General features: G+C 33.7%; 1 protein-coding gene across 2 annotated transcripts in view; it reads left to right on the top strand.

Moving 5' to 3' along the window:
- ARHGAP29 (Rho GTPase activating protein 29) overlaps positions 1–19,326 on the top strand; it is a 62,715-nt gene that overhangs the window by 24,788 nt on the left and 18,601 nt on the right. For both annotated transcript variants that reach the window (XM_065878592.1, XM_065878602.1), the window contains 9 exons: positions 4,234–4,330; positions 4,694–4,766; positions 7,136–7,184; positions 7,615–7,752; positions 8,651–8,715; positions 9,142–9,252; positions 9,359–9,439; positions 9,643–9,831; positions 10,572–10,709. In XM_065878592.1, coding sequence (XP_065734664.1) covers positions 4,234–4,330; positions 4,694–4,766; positions 7,136–7,184; positions 7,615–7,752; positions 8,651–8,715; positions 9,142–9,252; positions 9,359–9,439; positions 9,643–9,831; positions 10,572–10,709 — 941 coding nt within the window. The remainder of the gene's footprint in view (positions 1–4,233; positions 4,331–4,693; positions 4,767–7,135; positions 7,185–7,614; positions 7,753–8,650; positions 8,716–9,141; positions 9,253–9,358; positions 9,440–9,642; positions 9,832–10,571; positions 10,710–19,326) is intronic.

The raw sequence follows: 19,326 nt of genomic DNA, 5'->3' as shown, positions 1-19,326 counted from the left end.
AGGAAGAGATGAGAGTTCAGTTTAATACATGTTGAGATTGCAGTGCTGGTGGGTAAAGATTGGGAAATAGGGGGAGGAGTGTATCAAACAGACCATCGAAAATATGGGTCTGGAGCTCAGAGGGTAAAACTAGACAGGTAGTTTAAGGATTCATTCCGTTAAAGGTATTGAAAGTGGATGAGATTCTCTGGGGGTAATGCATAGAGAAGAAGGCCAAGATGAGAACTGCCGGCTGAGTGGAAACAACTGTATGAAGCACAGATCAGATGTAGGATATGGGGGTGCTCATATTTACTAAATACCAAGCACTGTACCCTAGGTGATTTACATTTGTTTTCTCAGTTGTTCCTTTCAGTAACACGCCATTTTACGTATGGGGAAATTGAAGTTAGGTGATGTATCCAGAGTAACACAGGAAGTGGTAAGGGTCAGATTTAAACTCAGGTTTGAAACTCTGAAGCCTTGCATTTTCTAGTTGCTATAATGTATTGCTTCTAAGCAAAATGCTTCAAGATAGAAGGAAATGGTTAATATTTGTATTAATAATAGCTGACATAATATATTGAGGATGTACTTACTGTATGCCAGATGCTGTTAAGCTCTTTACATGGATTACCCATTAATCTTCACAGCAAATTATTATTATATCAACTCCCATTTTGCAGATAAGAAAGCTGGGACATAGAGTGATTTGTCCAAGGTTGCATATGTATGAAGTGATAGAGTTGTTCAGAGTTGCAGAACAGTGAAGTAGGATGAAAACTTAGAAGGAAAAAGACTTCCAAGTTTGACTAAAACAGTTGGAGGTTATTGTTGACAGTGTTGTTCAGTGGTATTGAGTGAAAATAACTTAACATTTATTGAGCATTTTCTATGTAACAAGCTCTGTTCTAAGTTCATTAAATCTTCACAGTGTTTCTCAAAATGCATATTATTATCCCCATTTTATAAATGAGGAAACTGAAGAACAGAGCAGTTAAGTTACTTAACCTCGTTAAGAGGCAGACTGGCTTTGGAACCCATCCTTTTAACCAGGGGTGCGCAAACTACTACCAGTGGGCCAAATCTGGCCTGCTGCCTGTTTCTGTAAATAAAGTTTTATCGGAAACAACTACTCTTATTTGTTTATGTTTGGCTACTTTATACAGAGTTGAATAGTTGCAACAGATTGTATAGCCTGAAAAGTCTAAAATATTCACTATCTTGCCCTTTACAGGAAATGTTTTCCAACCCCTGCTAACCATTAAACTGGATGAAAAGCCAAATCCTGGTGAATTGTCATTATCTATTTATAAAGTTTTAGTAGTAAAGAAATGCTGAATTAGATAGGATGGTAGCTTTAAGAAGAAATATGATAAATTTAATTTTTTTCCTGTAGAAAAGATTTGGGTATGTTGTTAGTAGCACAAGAAAAGTCAGTTAGTAGGAGATAGTGAAGTTATGAGGGAGGAGTAATGGTGGTAAGGGTTTTGGAGAATGCGGGAGAGAATGAGAAGATTTATTATTGGAAAGGAGCCAAAGACTTTTCTTTGAAACACTGGACAGGAGCAAAAAAATGAAAGGATATTAGAAGTATAGAGCTGTTTTGAAGTAGAGGCAAGGGCCGTAATAGGAATTTTCATTAGATGGCTGTAACCTCATTTGAGTAGGGATGAAGATAACGATTGAAGATGGTTCAAATAATTGTCTTTTTGCTACTTAGAATTATTTCACTACTTACAGTTATCTCACAGTCATGTTTAGTGCTTTGAAAAATACATTTATAGGAAAAGAAGAATAATTATAGAATTTTGCAGTGTTATAAAGTATTTTTTTCTTTAAAGTCTAACAGGTTAAAGTTGGGAAATAGGAGTAGGCTTTACATTTTTGCTGGTATTACATTATAAATTACATTTAAAGTCTACTTTCAAGTGCAGTTTTAAACACAGCATTACTGAGGTATAATTGACTTAAAATAAACTGCAAATATTTAAATTAAGGGTACAGTTTGATCAATTTTGATATGCATACTCTTGTGAAACCATCACAATCCAGGTAATGCATGTCCCTTTGTCATCCCTCCCTTCTGTGCCTCTCTGCCACCGCCTTCGGCAATATTTATATGTTGTGTTTTCATTTTCATTGTATTCAAAATACTTTCTAATTTCCCTTTTTCTTCTTTGATCCATGGTTTATTTAGAAGTGTGTTAGTTTTCTAATATTTGAGGATTCTTCCAGAGATTTTTATAATTTAATTCCATCTAGTCACAGAACATACTTTACCTGACTTGAATCCTTTTAAACCCATTGAGACTTGTTTTATGGCCCATAGTATGGTCCATCTTGGTAAATATTCAGTGTGTGTTTGAAAAGAACATGTATTTTGCTGTCATTGGGTAGAGTGTTCTTTAAATGTCGGTCTTGTCAAGGTGGCTGATAGTATTGTTGAAGGCTTTCACATCCTTTACTGATTTTCTGTCTACATGTTCTGTCAATTGTTGAGAGAGGGTTTTTGAAATCTCTGGCTGTAGTTGTGAATTTGTCATTTCAGTTCTATTAGTTTTTGCTTCATGCATTTTGAAGTTGTTTATTAGGTGCATAAATGTATAAGATTGTGTCCTCTTGATGAATTGAATCCATCATTATAAAATGACCTTCTTTATCTCTGGTAGTTTCCTTTGCTTAGAAACCTTTGTGTGTTATTACGCAGTGGGCTTGGGGCAGTTGTAGAGCTCACCATGTTTGTTTCTTGTCTGTTAGGATTTTTGTTCTGTGTTGCCTGATAGCTAATGTCATGAAAACTGCTGTGTTGTATATTTTGTACAGATTTCTTTTAGTTGTTTCAGACATATAAGCCTGTTTTTCCATCTTGACCAGAGCAGAAATCAAAAAATATTTTAAAAATTATTTATGGCGGTTCTTAAGTTTTTCTTCTTGTTTGTATCAGGAATATTTGGAAGAATCTGATGAAAGGTATGGACCTTACCCCCTCATATCTACAAAGGCAGTTTTAAAGTTTTTCTTCTTGTTTGTATCAGGGATATTTAGAACAATCTGATTAAAGGTGTGGACCTTACCCCCTCATATCTACAAAGGCGTGTAAAATCTTGGTTGTAATTTCATGAGGCTTCCAGGCTTAAGGTTTAATTCATCCCTGCTTAGGAATCCTGGCTTTCCAGGAAACATTTTCAACCCTAGTTGCACATCAGAATCACCTGGGAGAGCTTTTGAACGAATATATGTGCTTCACCAGGCCTCTGAAATCTGAATCTTTGGTGGTGGGACTCAGACTTTGTTTCTAAAGCTGCATAAGTAATTCTGATGTGCAGGCAAGCTTAAGAACAACTATGTTTTAAAACAAAGGATAGCTTCCTCTCCACTTGGTTTCTCTCCTTCCAGTTATTGGCAAGGATCCTAGGGAGGGTGGGTTACAGGGAGCCGGTGGCTCCTTAAACTCAATCTGAGTAGAATGAGTTACTTTAAAAAATTTACCTATTCAACCCTCAGATTTTGTCTCTGTAGGTTGTATCTGGGCTTTTAAGAAAGGTGCATACAGATGAAGTTGTGATAAGAAACCTTTTTCAGTTATGTTTCATAATTTTAACAAAATGCAAAATGTTCGACTGTCCCTGTGATAAACAGACAGCTATGTATCAATTAAAATGAACCTCAGAGCCCAAGACCCTATAAGAAATAAGGGTATAAATAAATAGGAATTTAAAAATTTTAAAGCTTTGTGTGTTTTTAATTGGTATGCTTTGTATATAGGTTTTATGCTATGTCAAATGTATATGTGATTTCAAATATTGGTAATTTGTAGTGGAAAATGTACTTCATATTGACTTAAGTGACTTAAACAGTGCATTTAGCTGTTTTTAAAAAATGCCGTGAAGCAATAAGCAAGAGAAAAAAATACGGAGCACTCTTAATGAGAGAAGGCTGGTGTAACATGGACTGCGTGACTCAAGATCAATTGATTTCACATTGAGTCACTTTTTAGATGTGTCAAATTATGTAATGTGTGGAGCAGTCAGGTTGGAATGCTGGCTACTTTTATGCAAGGTGATTCTTTTGTATGAGTTCTTTAATGAAGAACTTGAACATCATATTTATTTTGTGTATTAGGCTTTTCAGTTTCTGAATCTTCTAATGCTTCTAGTAGTAATGATGGATTTTTAAGGGATTAAATGACTTTGTATAAAACTAGTTTAAAGTATTTTCTCCTCATTAATTGTAACCAACTTTTCCCTAAAGCTGTGAACTTCACAGAAGTAAATGAAGAAAACAAAAATGATCTCTTCAGAGAAGTGTTTTCTTCCATTGAAACCTTGGCCTTTACCTTTGGAAATATGTAAGTAGAGGACTGTCATTTAAAGAAATTAGGGCCTAGATGTCTCATTGAGAGTATGTCACAATAATTCAGTACATACATGCAAAGTAAAGTATTAACTAGCATGAAATGTTATCACAACTTCAGAAAAGCTTTCTGTGTTGCTTTACTGGTGTATTTGGAGGTGTTTATAGCTGTTTAGAAGCAACATCCATTTGCAAGTGACTATGTGGTTTATGTGGATAGATTCCTAGCAGTTTATTTCTAAGGTTCTTGCTTTTAAAAAATTTAACCTAGATGACATGTTGAATGTAAAGCTTGTGACAGAGCAATGTCATGACTTGTTTATTTCCATTTCTTTTTTTTTTTAATTCCCCTGGATAGCCTGACAAACTTCCTCATGGGAGATGTAGGCAATGATTCATTATTGCGACTGCCTGTTTCCCGGGAAAGTAAGGTAGGCCAAGTTTGTATGAAAGCAAAGATTTTAATGTTTTTAACTTAATATTTTAATAATATCCTAATCTTAATCTCAGCATTAGTCTTTGATAGTTGTTTAGTTTAGCAAAAAAAAACAGCTCGGTTCATTTTAAATATGATAAATTATGGTCAGTTTCTGGACCAAAAATTTAATTGTACTTTTTTTTTTTTTTTTTTTTTTTTGCGGTACGCGGGCCTCTCACTGTTGTGGCCTCTCCCGTTGCGGAGCACAGGCTCCGGACGCGCAGGCCCAGCGGCCACAGCTCACGGGTCCAGCCGCTCTGCGGCATGTGGGATCCTCCCGGACCGGGGCACGAACCCGCGTCCCCTGCACCGGCAGGCGGACTCCCAACCACTGCGCCACCAGGGAAGCCCCTAATTGTACTTTTGAAGTGGAACCATCATTTAAAAAAAAAACGTAGCTGGTAATTTTATAGTGTCTTATGTAATGAACCTATATGTCTATGGTCCAAAATTTTAGTAAGTAATTCATAGCTGTTTTTCCTTCCTGACATTGTCGCAGATTTTAGGACTGGTAGAAAAATGATGCAAGAAGTAAAGAGGGTGTTAATCTTTTCACACATCCTACAGTTTGTTTGTTACCATGAAACACTTATTAACAGAACTGAAGGTCTGAATTCTCCCTGAGAGCATCCTTATAAGTATGTTAGAGAATTGGGGTTCTGATTCCTAACTGGAAGAAAAATTGCTATGAAATAAAAGAGCATTAGGAATGTATGTAGAATATTGCTTTAAAGATTTATACTAATTGTAGTAGTAATACTTTCATTTTACTAAAATGTTTTCACCAAATGCAAGATACTTAAACAAACTGCATTAGGGACATACGTTGATCATTTCCTGTTAAGGATTTCCGGAAAGGATTAGAATCCAAAAGGATTTCAACAAATATTTGGAAATGTACCAAGTACCTGTTATTATATCAAAATAATATAAAAACTACAGATCTTTCTTAAATAATACAAAATATGAATGACTATTTAAGGCATTTGTTACATGTACTACAGTCCTTAGAAAACAATTGTGACTACTTCTGAAGTCATCCATTTGGTGACTGAAGGACTAAAGGAGGATAGTGTAGAAACCATATCAGAATGATGAAGAATTTTAAGATCTTTAAATATTTTGCTGTTATTTATGATTTTTCCTCAATTTCATATTTTCAAGCTTGCTGCTAATTTAGAAGGTGTAAGAAAACATTATATCTGTGTAAAAGGGGTCTAAACAATTTAAATTTTAGGTGTAAATCATATCTCCTATTCGTGTACTTCTGTTGTGCACATGTATACTAATTCTTAATAGGATAATACTTTTTCCTTTTTGCATTTTTTAATTTACCCTAGAAATTGAAATCTAAAAATCCATGATGATATACTACTAATAAAATTACTTCGTTCGATGAAGAGTTTTGAAAAATACCTTTTAAAATAATAGTTGCCATTTATTTGAGTGCTTAGTAGATAACCATGCACTGTGCTAAACCTATATCATCTTAATCCTTAAAATAGTCTTATGAAGTAATGTTCTTATCCTTATTTTATAGAAGGGCAAACCAAAGTTAAACGAGTATAAATACATGGCTCAGTGTTATACAGCTACTAAGTGATAGAGCTTGACTTCAAACCCAGGTTTTACTTGATTCCTGTTGCATTGAATTCCTTCATACTCCGTATTGCCCAACTAAATATAAACTCTCACAATTTCGGTAGGTAACCTTTTCCTGCACTGTCCAATAAGGTAGCCACTTGTCACATGTAATTCATTAAATTAAAATTTTAATTCTCATTTAAGTTAGCCACTTTTCAAATGCTCATATAGCTACATGTAGCTATTAGCTACCTTACTGGACAGTGCAGATATAGAACATTTCCATCATCATAGAAAGTTCTGCACTAAGCTGTCCAATGGACCTTCAGAGACAGCTTATCATATAATGCAATGGTAAAAGATGGCTGAAAGAGAGAGGTCTTTGTCTTCTATTTAGATAGCAGTCTATTTAGATTGCTTCTATAACTTGCTGACTAATATTTTTGAGATCTGCAGAATTTAAAGTTTTGAATGGATTCATTAATGTTAACTAATGCTGTTAGTAAACAATGAGGTTATTCATTCTTGGACCTTGAGAACTGCTGTTGTAAAAAACTATATAATTCCTATTAAATGTTCTGGCATTTAAACAGATTTCTCAGGTCCTTTGAGTTCTAAATGCTTGAAATTCTTTAGTAGGAATTATGTCAGAGTAACAAATTAGAGTGAAAAAATTTTGAAGCAAAGTTCTGTTATCTTCTGCTCTAATCTTAAATTTGTTTTCTTCCATGTTTTAAGTCTTTTGAAAATGTTTCTGTGGAATCAGTGGACTCATCCAGTGAAAAAGGTAATGCTTGAGGTACTTAAAACTTTAGTCAAACTTTTTACAGTTACTTCTGATAAATGTTTTGGATTACTTAATCTCTCATTGCTTAGTAACCTGAAGTATTCATTTCAGACATAAAATGAATGATGTGTGAAGTTTTACATATAAAACTTAAGGAAAAAAACCTGCTAGAGTAGATAGATAATGTCATGATAGAGACTGATCAAGAATTATATAGGGCTTGTAACTTGATGAATAATAGAAATACATATTTATTAAAAAATATAATTTAAAACTATTTTCAGTTTAAACTGTGACCCTTTAATTATGAATTTGTCACATATTTTTTAACCAGTTTTCATTGAAGAACATCTTAGGATATGAATGCTTCTTTGTTTAGAGTTATGAGCTCATATTTAATGTATACTTACCTTGATATTTTTATTTTCAGGAAGTTTTTCTCCTATAGAATTAGACAGCATGCTGTTAAAGAACACTAACTCTATAGAATTGGCTTTGTCATACGCTAAAACATGGTTAAAATATACCAAGAACATAGTTTCATGGGTTGAAAAGAAGCTGAGCTTGGGTGAGTTGCCCTTTAGGGCATCTGATTAACTTTGGAACGTAAGAACTGAATTGTTTGTGATTCATGTTCTACAGACTATAAATAATATGATTCCAAATTAGTAGCTCTTTCATTGTAGTGCATAAAATCATTGCCCATTTTTCTCTTCTTAAAATAGGAAAGACTCTTCTTACAGTAAATATACTTATTGAACATTGATGTGGACCAACCACTAGATCTGGGGGCACCAAGACAGATAGTATACTGTCTTTGCCTTTAAAGAAGTCATACTCTAGTGGGTGAAAAGAAATGCAATCAGATAATATGGTTAAAGGAGACAAAAACAACAGTAGCTGTTGGATCAGAAGGCAGTGGGAACATATAAGGAACATCTTAATAGCTAATATTTTCCCAGTGTTTTACAGTTGACAAAATGCTTTCAACATCCATTATCTCATTTAATCCTTACCAAAACCCTGGGAAGTAGGCAAGACAAGATTATTATCCCCATTTTACAGTGGAGGCAAATGAGATGGGTTTTGCCTAAGGTCAGCAGATTTGCCTAAGATCATATAGTATAGGGTATGTATAGAATTTACCCAAAGCCTATGCTCTTTCTACTACATTATTTGCTTTTAATAGGGAATGCCCATCAGATTCACCTGAATAGCCTTAGAAATAGATAATACACAGGCCTAGGTCCCATTCCCCCAGAGAAGTGAGATCTAATCAAGTGCGTTTTGAAAGTTTCCCAGTTGGTTTTGCTGAGTACTACCAATTAAGAATCATAACTTCATATCATGTTGCAGATTAGTATTTGTGATCACTTTTTAATTGGGGGATTACAAATAATTTTAGAGTATGGAGGGGGGAAAAATAAGTTGAATTTACCTTCTGATGCCTTCTTTGACCTTTTCAGAATTGGAGTCCACTAGAAATATTGTCAAGTTGGCAGAGGCAACTAGAACTAACATTGGACTACAGGTAAGTGGTCAGTGAACTACTAGGGTCCTCTGTCAAGAGATTACTCAGATGAGCGCCTTGCAAAATCAGATTAAATTTTGTACTTAACATAGGAAAGAACTTACACGCTAAATAACCTTTTTACTGACAAAATAAAATCTTTTTAAACTTATAAGGATACCCATTATGAAGAAACTAGGAAATCCACAGTTTTATATGAATGTTGATTAACTTGTTAGCTACTAATTTTGCTAACGAGGTTTAGAATAACTTCGTTAATTTTCTTCAGTATTTTTCTCATATGGTCATATTTATGAATAGTCATTTTTCTGAAAAAAATCTAAGCTTAAAAATTTCTCTTTTTGAAGAAGTTTAGTGGGGGTGGGGAGGATCTAGAACTCTAGTACATTTCTATTGGAAAATTTACTTTTCAATTTTAAATTCTAGGAGTTTATGCCACTGCAGTCTTTATTTACCAATGCTCTTCTTAATGATATAGAGAGCAGTCACCTTTTACAACAAACAATTGCAGCTCTCCAAGCCAACAAATTTGTGCAGGTAAAAATTTATAAATACAATGTACTTTAAAAAAAAAAAAAACAGCAGTATGCCTATAGAAAACAGCTTTTTTCTCTCTTTCTTTTTAAAAAAATACCCTTGCCAGCCTCTACTTGGGAGGAAAAATGAAATGGAAAAACAAAGGAAAGAAATAAAAGAACTTTGGAAACAGGAACAAAATAAAATGGTTAGTATTATAGTAGAGTTTCATCTATTTGTGAATATCTAAAAATCATCTGCAGTCTATAAGCATCTACCCTGGGAAGATGCATATCTTACTCTATAGATTATCTAAAATGCAGTCTTAACTATCTTGCTGAATATGCTAAAGAAACTTGTACATTAGGATTTTTCTTATTCTTTATTTAATACTCTTCTTTTTCTGTGTAGCTTGAAACAGAGACTGCTCTTAAAAAGGCAAAATTGTTGTGCATGCAACGTCAAGATGAATATGAAAAAGCAAAATCTTCCATGTTTCGTGCAGAAGAGGAACATCTGTGCTCAAGTGGTGGATTAGTAAAAAATCTCAACAGGCAGCTAGAAAAAAAGCGAAGACTGGAAGAAGAGGCTCTTCAAAAAGTAATCATCTTTTTTGTTATTTGTTATTATTGAATTAGCACTAATCTGCTAAGGCTTTGGTTCTCAAACTTTAACCCGCATCAGGACCACCTGGAAGGCTTGTTAAAACAGACTGCTGGGCCCCATCGCCAGAGTTTCTGATTCAGCAGGTCTAGGGTTGGCCCCAGACAACCTGCATTTCTAAGTGCCCATGTGCTGCTGCTGCCGGGGATCCACACTTTGAGAACCACTATGCTAAGAGATTTTTGCTTATCTTTTGAATTTTGGGGGTTGTTTGTGAAAGATATATCTTAATATTTTTTACTTGATTGTTCAGAAAGTTCACCATTTAGGCAACTGTGTGTATATGCGTACTTATTCTAATACCTGGTAGCAAGACTAGGCTGAAGCTTTGTATTATTTATGAAATATAATTGATAAATTCTGTAAGAAGATTATATAGGAAATGGTAAATATAAATAGAAAAGGCTATTAAATAGAAGTGGATGTTGATTTTATAGACAAACAGGGTACTAATTGTAAATCATACTTGACTATTGATAAAAGACAAGTGTCCTTGAATTGCTGACCAAAACAGAATATTTCTTTTTAAAAATATTCTACTTAAAATATAGAATATTTCAGAACTTTCATGCATAAGCCTTTTCAATTATTTAAATCGAGCCGTACTAGAGTAAGCATTTGTTTTAAAATATAGATTCAGTGAACCAGTGTCACTTTTTTCTCTGATACTCCTGAAGGTAGAAGAAGCAAATGAACTCTACAAAGTTTGTGTGACAAATGTTGAAGAAAGACGAAATGATCTAGAAAATACCAAAAGAGAAATTTTAACACAACTCCGGAAACTCGTTTTCCAGTGTGATCTTACCCTTAAAGCTGTAAGTAATTTCTTCAGTATTTTAAAGAGGAAAAAATAATCTGTATATCAGAAGAAGGGAGAGGAATGCTTGATGAGTCATGATTCTTACGGGATTTAATTTCTGAGATTAATGGAAAGTTTAGACTTTAAAAGTCGACTCTCAGTTTTTAATACTGGTACGTGGTTTGAGTTTCATTTTTTTTATCTGGCTCTCCACTCCATGGATTGATGATTTGTTCTGTTAAAACTGAAGTCTGAGAGTTTGAAATTGCCTCTATGCCACTGTCTTTCTTGGCTTGGTTGACAAAATGGATTTAATCCCTGGAACTTCTATAAGCAGTATGAGATCTTTCTTCAAAATTTGAGTAAACTAATAAATATTGAAATTGAACCCAATGGCTTATTTGAAGACGAAGCATCCTGTTCTCAAGTGTTTTCATTTGCCACTTTACCATGGTTTTTATTTTTAAAAGTATGTGCAAAATACAGTCAGCCCTCTGTATCCACGGGTTCTACATCAGTGGATTCAAGCAACCATGGATTGAGAATATTTAGGGAGAACAATTTTCCAGAAACTTCCAAACAGCAAAACTTGAATTTGTCCTGCGCTGGTAACTATTTACATAGCATTTACATTGTATTTACAGCTATTTACATAGCAGTTACATTGCATTAGGTATTATAAATAACCTAGAGATGACTTAAAGTATGCAGGAGTTTGTGCATAATATATATGCAAATGCTATGCTATTTTATATAAGGGGCTTGCACATCCGTGGATTTTGGTATTCATGGGTGGTCCTGGAAACAATTCCCCTCAGATACTGAGGAATGACTGTACCTTTTCTCCGTGTACATTTCACGAGTTTTAACACGTATATAAATTTGTGTAACCACTGCTGTCACAGTCAGGATTCAGAACAATTCCATCACTCCAAAAAACTTTCCACATGCTGACCCTTTGTAGTCAAACTCTCCACCCATCCCTTATCCCTGGCAAGTATTGATCTGTTCTCCATCTCTGTAGTTTGGTCTTTTCCACAATGCCATATAAATGCAATCATAGTATGTAACTTTTGGAGATTGGCTTCTTTACTCAGCATAATGCTTTTGAGATTCATCAATGTTATGCATGTATCAATAGTTCATTTCGTTTTATTGCTGAGTTGTAGTCCACTATATGAATGTACCACAGTGTTTATCCATTCACCTGTTGGACAATTGCATTGTTTCCAGTTTGGGGTGATTAGGAATAGAGCTACTATGAATACTTATTTACAGTTTTTTGTGTGACTATAACTTTTCACATTTCTGGGGTGAATACCTAGGAGTGAGATTAATGGGTGGTATGGTAAACGTCTGTTTAACTTTATAAGCAATTGCCAAACTGTTTTCCAGAGTAGCCATAACATTTTTCATTCTAACCAGCAATGTGTGAGAGTTCCAGTTGTTCTGCATCCTTGACAACACTTGTCAGTTGTTGTTTTTATATTTCGCTGTTCTTAGGTAGTGGTTTTAATTTGTGTTTTTTAGAATGACTTAATGATATTGAGCGTCTTTTAAGGGGCTTGTTTGCAATCTGTGTTTTGCCTGTTCTTTTGGATTGAGTTGTTTGTTTTCTTATTGTTGAGCTGGCATATATTGTCTTCCAGTCTGAAGCATATCTTTATTCTTTCAGCAGTGTCTTTCAGGGAGCAGAAAGTTTTAAGAAATTAAGTCTAACTTAATTTCTTCCTTTATGGGTCATGCTTTTGGTATTATATCTAAGAGTGCTTCATCTAACCCAAGATCGCAGGGACTTCTATGTTTTCTACTAAAACTTTTATAGTTTGACATTGAGAAATGATCCATTTTAAGTTAATTTTTTAAGAAGGTGTGAAGTATAGGTTGAAATTCATTTTTTGCATATGGATGTTGTATTAAAATTATACCCACGGGACTTTAATTTATAGAGGTGACTGAATGTTGACATGGAGAGGTCAGTGTCATTGAAAAATGAATTACTTAGATTTCCTGAGAGAAGGGAACACACTATGCCACAAAGGGCCATAAAGGTACCAGGTTTGGTGAAGCAGAAGCAGGAGTGAGGGGAGAGTTGAGTATAAAGCCTTTATTGGGGTTTCCCCTTTCTGGGGAAAGGCAAGGTAGGACAGGATAAGCAATAAAGGATTGGTTCGTTTGTGTAATTTCAGTGGGCTTTAGGGAATAGGGATGGCCTGCAATTGCTTGGTACCTGGCCCTGGGATGAGTTAGGGTAAGGGGAAATATTGGCTTGGTGTGTGAGAGTTAGATAGAGATGGTTGGAGTTGCATATGAAAGACATGCATGTTCCCCGGCTAAGAATTGGCTAGCATTGGGAGGAGCAGTCTCTCCCCAGCCAGCAAGCTTTGTAAGATATTAAAACATCATAAAATACGGAAAATTTAAAAAAAAACATGATTAATGCAGATGTCCACTTGTTCCAGTACTGTTTGTTGAAGACACTGTGCCATCGCCATTGAATTGCCTTTGCATCTTTGTCAAAAATCAATTGACCATGTTTTTGTAGTTCAATTTCTAGTTTCTCTATTTTGTTCCATGGATATATATATATATGTGTCTATTGTTTTGTCAGAACACTACTAGGTTGATTACTGGTGTTGTCTAGCAAGTCTTAAAATCAGGTACTTTGAGTCTTCCAACTTTATTCTTTTCAGAATCATTTTGAGTGTTTCAGATCCTTTGACTTTCATAAAAATGTTAGAATCAGCTTGTCTGTATCTACAAAAAAATCTTGCTAACATTTTGATTGGAATTGTGTTCAGTCTTAATCAGATTAGGGAGAATTGACTATATACATAGCATCTTAACTATGAGTTTCCAATCCATGAACACAGTATGTGTCTCCCATTTATTTAGGTAAATGATAGTTTTAATCAGCATTTTGTAGTTTTTAACATGTAAGTCTTTCCCATGTTATATTAGATTTAAGCTTATGTATGTAAGTGTTTATTTGGGGGTCTGCTGTGAATGTGATTGATATAAATAAATACATACATGATTTATGTGTACATGTGTATATGTATCTATGCATACATACATACACACACTTATTTAATTTCAAATTCACTTATTCATTGTTAGTGTTGAGAAATACAAATGATTTTTGTATGTTGATTTTGTATCTTGCAACCTTGCTATAAACTCACTTATTAGTTCTAGGAACGTTTTTTGCAGAATCATTGGGGTTTTCCCTGTCTGCAAAGAGGGACAGTTTTCTTTCTTTCTTTCAAACTATTCCTTTTTTTCTTTTTTCTTATTGCACTGGCTGGGACTTAACAGTTCATTGTTGAATAGGAGTGTGAGAAAAGACATCTTTGCCTTATTCTTGATCTTAGGAAGAAAACAGTCTCTCACCATTAAACATGATGATAGCTGTAAGTTTTTTTAAAGATACCTTTTATCATGTTAAAGAATTTCCCCTTTTTCTGGTTTGCTGAGAATTTATCATGAAGATCTTGGATCTTATCAAATGAGGGTTTTTTTGCATCATTTGACTGATGTGATAATATAATTTTTCTTCAGTCTCTTAATAAGATGGATTACATTTGATATTTGAGTGTTCATCTAGCCTTGCGTTCTTGGGATAAGCTGCTCTTGGTTATGATGCATTGTTCCTTTTCTATATTGCTGGATTCAATTTGCTAATATTTTGTTGAGTATTTTTTTTCTTCTCTGTTAATGAAAGATACTGGCATTATGTTTTTGTTTAGTTTAGTTTTTTTCTTATACTGCCTTTGTCTGGTTTTGGAGTCAGGGTAATTTTGGCCTCATAAAATAAGTTGGGAAATGCTCCTTCCTATTCTATTTTCTGGAAGAGATTGTGTAGAATTGGTGTTATTTCTTTAAATGTTTGGTGGCATTCCCTGGTGAAAGCATCTGGGCTTGGAGTTTTCATTTTTGGAAGATCTTTCACTATGTATTCAATTTCTTTTGATATAAGCCTATTTGAGTTAGTTATTTTTTTTTAGGTGAATTTTGGTATTTTGTGGAATTAGGTCCCTCCCTTTCATCTAAGTTGTTGTATTTATGTGTGTAGAGTTGTTCATAACTCTTATCCTTTCAGTGCCTCAGTGGGCTGTAGTGATATCCTTTCTTTCATTCCTGACTTTGGTAATTTGTGCCTTCTCCTTCACTTCCTCTCTCTCTGGTTAGTCTGGCTACAAGTTTATAAATTTCATCGATCTTTTCTGAGAAACAGCTTTAGATTTCATTGGTTTTTCTCTAGTTGTCTTTGTAAATTTTTATTTCTGCGTTTTATTGTTTCTGTTTGCTTTGTGTTTATTTTGCTATTCTTTTTAGTTTCTTAAAGGTAGAAGCTTAGGTTTCATCAAGACCTCTGCCTGTTTAATACAAATATTTAATGATTTAAATTTCCCTCTAAGCACTACTTATCTACATCCCACAAATTTTGAATTTGTACTTCCCATTTTTATACAGTTCAAAATATTTTCTAATTTCCCTTGAAACTTCATATTTTACCTGTGGATATTGTAGAAGCTTGTTATTTAATTTCTAATTATTTGAGGATTTTCTGGATATCTTCCTGATATTGATTTCTAGTTTAATTCTGTTATGGTGAAAGAAATACTTTGTATGATTTTAATTCTCTTAAATTTGTTATGGTTTGCTTTATGACCCAGGATACGGTCTATCTTGGTGCTTGTTCCATGTGTGTGCACTTGAAAGAATGTGTGTTCTACTGTTGTTGGCTGGAGTATTCTGTAAATGTCAATTAGTTCCTTTTGGTTTATGGTGTTATTTATTTATATCCTTGATGATTTACTTTTTATTTATGTCAATTATTGAGGAAGGAGTTTCGAAGTTTTCAATATACTGTACATTTTTAATTCTATCAGTTTTTGCTTTATATATTTTGAATCTCTCAGTTGCTTATATATTAATGATTGTTATATATTCTCAGTGAATTGATCCTTTTATCTTTATGAAATATCTCTTTTTATCCTGGTAATTTTCCTTGCCTTTTAGTCTATATTATTTAATATTGATAGAAGTATTTAAGTTTTCTTTTTATTATTTTTAGTATGGTATATCTTTTTCCATTTGTTTACTTTTAATCACTATATTTTAAATGAAGTTCTTATATAGCATATTTTTCAATGTTGACTTTTTAAAAATCTATTTTGATGATCTCTATCTTTTAAGTGAAATGTTTAGACCATTTATGTTTAATGTAAATATATGTTAAGATTTAGGCCTACTATTTTTTATTTGTTTTCTATTTGTGCCTTATGTTTCCCTTCATCTGTTTCGCTTTTGCTGCCTTATTTTGTATAAATTGATAATTTTTTAGAATTACATTTTAATTCATCTATTTATCTATTAAAGATTTAATCTGTTTTATTTATATATTAGAATTATATTTTAATTTATCTAAAAGGATTATCTAAATTTTATCTCTTGTATACATTTTAATTTATCTATTGGGTCTTTGATTATATCTGTTTGTATAGTGTTTTTTGTTTAAATGGTTGCACTGGATATATATATATATATATATACATATATATATATGTATATATATATATGAACTTTTCAGTCAACTTAGAACTAATATTTTACCAAGTTCAAGTGGAATATAAAAACTATACCACCATATAAGTTCCTTTACTCATTTTGGGTTGTGCTTGATATATGTATATTACATCTATGTACACTGAAAACCTCACCAGACAATCTTATAATTTTTGTTTTCAAAAGTCTCATATTTTAGAGAAGAAAAATAGTCTTTACATTTACCCAGATATTTACCATTTTTGTTATTATTCTTTCACTCCAAAGTTCCATCTTCTCTGTGGTATTATTTCTCTTTTGTCTAAAGAACTTCCTTTCCCATTTCTTTTATAGTTGGTCTTCTGGTGATGAATGCTCTTGGTTGTCTTTCATCTGAGAATGTCTTTACTTCTTCTTCATTCCAGAAGGATATTTTCACTGGTTATAGAATTCGGTTCTTTTCTTTCAACACTTTAAAAATGTTATTCTACTGCCTTCTGGCATCCATAGTTTCTAATGAGAAATCTATAGTCATTTGAATCAGCGTTCCCCTATGTGGCATGCATTGTTTTTTGTTTTGCTTTGGTTTGGTTTTTGGCTGCTTGCAAAAATTTTTCTTTATCTTTGGGTTTCAACAGTTTGATTACAATGTATTTGGGTGTGGATTTTGTTGGGTTTCTCCTATTTGGGGTTCCCTGAACTTCTCGAATCTGCAAGTTTGACTTTTGCAATATTTGGGAAGTTTTTGACTATTTTTTCTTCAAATATTTTTTTATAACACGCTCCCCTCTTCCTCTAAGACTCTAAAGACTCAAATGTCAGACATTTTGTTATTATCCCACAGGAATGTGGGACCTGTTTTTTCCCCAGTCTTTTTTTCCTCTTGTTCTACTGATCTAGCTTCAAGTTCACTGACTCTTTCCTTTGTTATCTCCATTTTTTATATAGTCAATCCAATAAATTTTTTGTTTTGGATATTATATTTTTCAGTAGTAAAATTTCCTCTTGTTTCTTTTTTATATCTTCCAATTCTCTGCTGAGACTTCAGTCTTTCCACGTTTTAATATTGTTGGCCCTTACTTCTTGAAACCATTATAATATCTGCTTTAAAGTCTTTATCTGATAATTCAAATAGCTGAGTCATCTCAGGGTTGGTATCTGTTTATTATCTTTTCTCTTGTGAGTCACTGAGATTTTCCTGGTTCTTTGTGTGACAAGTAGTTTTGGATGATATCCTAGACATTTGCAATATTACCTTATATGACTCTGGGTTTTCTTTATAACCTATATTGAATGTTGATTCTTAAAAAGTTTTGCAGGCATTTGATCTAGCTAGGTTCACTCTTCAACTCCTAAGGGCTCCCTTCTGTGTCTTCTGGCTGGGAAACTAGTCAACCTAGTCTGCTGCTTTAAGAGCCAAGTAGGGGAAGGATAAAGAGAAAGAAAAAACAGGAATTTCAGACCCCTCACTCCAGACCACAGTTCATCTACTTATAGAGATTTCCCCTCTGCTTATAGAGAAGAGTTTTTAGATGTCTGTTCTGCTGCTACTGCCATCACTGCCACTGCCACAGGACTTCATCTTAGGGCTTGGGGCTTGCTTGGGTGCTGGGGCAGAAGAGAAAACAAACATACAAAAGAAACCAAAGGATTTCCCCCACTCTTTCAGTCACATTTATTTGAGTAGGAGCTGTGTACTAGCTGGGAAACACAGTAGCAGAAAAAAAATAACAGGAAGCATACCACTAATTGGTATGCTTTGGTACTACATACCTTGATTTGTAGTTTATTTCCACAGTCTACCTGCTACCATTTACTTTTCAGAGCCCTCAGATAGCTAATCCATGCATTCTGTGAAGGGTTTTTAGGAAAATTCATTGAGAGACTGTGGGAAGTGAGCTTATTCCATCTGAATCAGAAGTCTTCCTTAAAATGTTTCTGGGTGTTTAAAATTCATTTATTTATCAAATTCTGATTAATTAATATGTGGTTAATTTACAGAATCAATTTTAGTAAAATTATTTAAAAGAATTATAAAATCCCAGGATCCAAAATTCCCACGTAAATTGTTTAAGCCAATCTTTTACCTTTAACAAGTCCTTTTCACCTCAAACAGCAGCTAATGATAGCTAAGATTATGTGCTTGTCAGTGCCTTAAGCTCTTTGCCTTCATTAACTCATTTAATTTTCACAGAGTACTACTAGGTAAAAACAGTTGTTTTAAGCTCCATTTTACTGATGAGGAAACTGAAGCTTAGAAAGCCTTTCTTCTCAAAATGTATTCCTTGGACCAGTCACATTCTCATTCATTTGGGAGCCTGTGAGGAATGCAGAATCTTGGATTTCAGCCTAGACTTTTGGTATCAGAATCTGCATTTTGAACAAGATTCCCTATAATATGTATTTGTACATTAACTTTTTTGGAAACACAGGTTTAGAGAAGTTATAAATAACTTGATATCAAGGTCACCCAGCATGTAAGTTGTAAAGCTAGGATAGACCCTGGCTGAATAACTTCAGAGCCTGTGCTCCTGAATACTGTGCTGTCTTGCTGAATGATTACTTAGCCTGGATTTGAACAGCTCCAAAATTAATATGATGTTTATATTGAGCTAAAAAAAGATCTGTTTTCTTGTGGACCTTTCAAGTTGTACTGTACTGATATAATCCCTCTTCCATAAGATAGTACTTTAAATATTTAAAGGTAGTTATTACCTTCTCTCCCTGGATGTTATTTTCCAGGCATAACACCCCCAAATCTGATTACTTTTCTTCATGTGACATGGTTTTGAGTTCTCTCATGAGCTTAATCTTGTTTGTCTACCTCCCTCTTAAAAAGCGATGCTATTTGGTGATCCAACAATTATGATTTCTTTTAATTTGATGTGATATAAACAAGAAGTTACCTAATTTTGTATATAACATCTGTATTTATTAACGCCTACTATTTATTTAAAAGAAATGTAAGACCTGCCCTCAAGGAGTTTAGCATTTATTTAGGGGGAGAGAATTAATACATCTGAAAAATTGGAGAGCAGTACATATCAGTGTATGAAGTAGACTTTGCGGTTAAAGTTCCCCGA

The sequence above is a fragment of the Phocoena phocoena genome, chromosome 1 (genome assembly GCF_963924675.1).
Source record: "Phocoena phocoena chromosome 1, mPhoPho1.1, whole genome shotgun sequence".
In the NCBI taxonomy this organism is placed as follows: Eukaryota; Metazoa; Chordata; class Mammalia; order Artiodactyla; family Phocoenidae; genus Phocoena; species Phocoena phocoena.
The sequence above is the reverse complement of the archived record's forward strand: the minus strand, read 5'-3'. Positions and strand labels throughout refer to the sequence as shown.